Raw genomic sequence first — 2,272 nt, forward strand, 5'->3', positions numbered from 1 at the left:
TGTGTGTGTGTGTGTAGGGAAAATGTGGTGAGTGCAAGAATATCATGATTCCCAAAATTAGGATGTTTCAGATAATTATTGGATAGATTCAAAATGGCTCTATATTATAAAAACTGCGAGCAAGGCTCATAATCCCCAAACATTCTTGGACTGCCTTCTATATGCCAGGACTGTCATAGGCACAGAGCACACAGTGGTGAATAAGCAAGTGTAATCCCTGCCCTCAGGGAGCTTGGGTCTGGTTCTGTGAAATAAGTCAATAGAAATGATGCTAAGTTTGCTCCGCTATTGAAATTATTGAAATATGAGAGATGTGATCTATTGGTACATTAAAAGGGAAGGGAGGGACCAACAGCTTGAAAGGTAAGACTCCAGGTCATTCTACAGGTCACTCTTGCTGTTGCCACTACTTCTACTGTTTCTTACCAGAACAGAGTCTTGATTTTGAAGAACTCACACAGCAGCCTCTCCTGGTTTATATGGTTTATTCAGAAAGCAGCTATGAAATTGACATAGAGGGTAAAAAGAGCTGAAAGCAGTATTAAATCAGGATGTTACGAGGATTGCAATGGTTCAAAGAATGAGTTCACTCTTCAGTAGAAGCTGGAAAATCCACATCCTCCATAGAATGATGGACGGTGACAGCCGAATCCGTAGCCTCTGAAGCCAGAGCCCAGTCCGTGGAAGCTGCCAAATCCGGACCCGAAGCTAGAGCCCAGTCTGTGGAAGCTGCCAAACCCAGAGCCGAAGCCAGAGACCAGTCCATGGAAGCTGCCACATCCAGCGCCAAAGCCAGAGCCCAGTCTGCGGAAGCTGCCACATCCGGAACCGAAGCTAGAGCTCAGTCTGCGGAAGCTGCCACATCCACGGCCAAAGCCATGGCCCAGGCCCCCGTAGTAGTTGCCAAAGTGGCTCATGGTGTCAGGATCTGTAGATTTGTTTGGCTAGCAAGGGCAAGTTCCCTGAGGATGACTATCACCACCTTCCCTGGACCTTTTATATACCCTCAGCGATGGGTGGGGCAAGCCACGCAGACTTGTGCAATTCTCATTGCGTAAATTGCATGAAAAACAACCTCATCCATCTTAATTGTGTGAAACTTGACCACAATTCCTGACACTCATTAAGGAAGTCTTCATTTATTTCTGTGCAGTTTGGATTCCACGCGATCATTACGCTTTCTTCAAAGCCCTCTTTCTTTGACCCTCATGCTTAAAGCTCTATAATCAGACATCACAGCATCAGTCACCTCCAATTTCATCACCTGGAATGATTTGTTCATTAAAGACCCTTTCCAGCATCTCTGAACCTTTACTCAGCCCTTTATTCATGTCACAAATATTGATGCCCACCTCATGGATCTCAGGCACTATGCTTGGAGCTGGAGATACAATTGTAAACAAGAGCTGCTCTTCTCCATCCCAGGAGTTTATCCCCTTCATCTTTGTTATTTGATTAATGTTTAATTAATTAATCAATGTTATTTAATTCCTTTAATGGGCCAGCTAACGCTTACTGTATAAATCCAACAAAACATAGTTGACAGCACAATAGGACCAAATTTGTTCTTTAAAAAAAGAAAAAGAAACAGAAAACCAAGTGGCAAAGTTTTGTTTCCTTACACATTACTTACTACCTTTTGCTTCCTGTTGTTTATGAAAATGCGATGGCTCCCAGCTCTTACTGTAAGATTTTTTCCATTGTTAAATCTTTATATAGGAAATGCCACCAGGAGAAAGGGTTGTGGGAGTTTTTTTGCAAAATAATACCCAATTCTTCATCATTGTCATCTTCATCTTCTTTGATATGAAAAGTTCCTCTACAGAGATTAGCATTCAGGCGCACGTGACTGCACAGCCATATGGAAAGCAGCAGCCTTCTCTGTCTTACTAAATTCCTCATATTACTGGCAAAGAGGTACAAAAAAAAAAACTTGTTTTCCACTTTCTGGGCTTCCATCATCTTTCTGATCTCTAAGGAAACCTTAATTAAACTATATATTGTTTATAGAAATATGAAGTTGTAAAATAAAAAATAATTAGATGTGATATTTTCTTTTTAAAAATGAAGCCCACTAATACTACTTAGCCATAAAAAAGAGAAAATCATGCCTTTATGACAACATGGATGGACCTTGAGGGTATTATGCTAAGTGAAATAAGGCAGACAAAGAAATACAATCACCTGATGATTTCACTCATATGTGGAAGATAAACAAACACGTGGATGAAAAGAACAGATTAGTGGTTGCCAGAGGGGAAATGGGTGGGGG

At 41.2% G+C, this 2,272-nt stretch overlaps 1 protein-coding gene across 1 annotated transcript; it reads right to left on the minus strand.

Annotated features, from left to right (window-relative positions):
- Nucleotides 1-470: 470 nt before the first annotated feature.
- On the minus strand, nucleotides 471-983 carry LOC124231395 (keratin-associated protein 19-3-like). The gene has a single exon (XM_046648180.1). It carries the CDS (start codon nucleotides 915-917, stop codon nucleotides 594-596), a length of 324 nt encoding a protein of 107 aa, XP_046504136.1. The 5' UTR covers nucleotides 918-983; the 3' UTR covers nucleotides 471-593.
- Nucleotides 984-2,272: the final 1,289 nt, after the last annotated feature.

Source organism: Equus quagga, chromosome 21 (assembly GCF_021613505.1).
Source record: "Equus quagga isolate Etosha38 chromosome 21, UCLA_HA_Equagga_1.0, whole genome shotgun sequence".
NCBI classification, from domain to species: domain Eukaryota; kingdom Metazoa; phylum Chordata; class Mammalia; order Perissodactyla; family Equidae; genus Equus; species Equus quagga.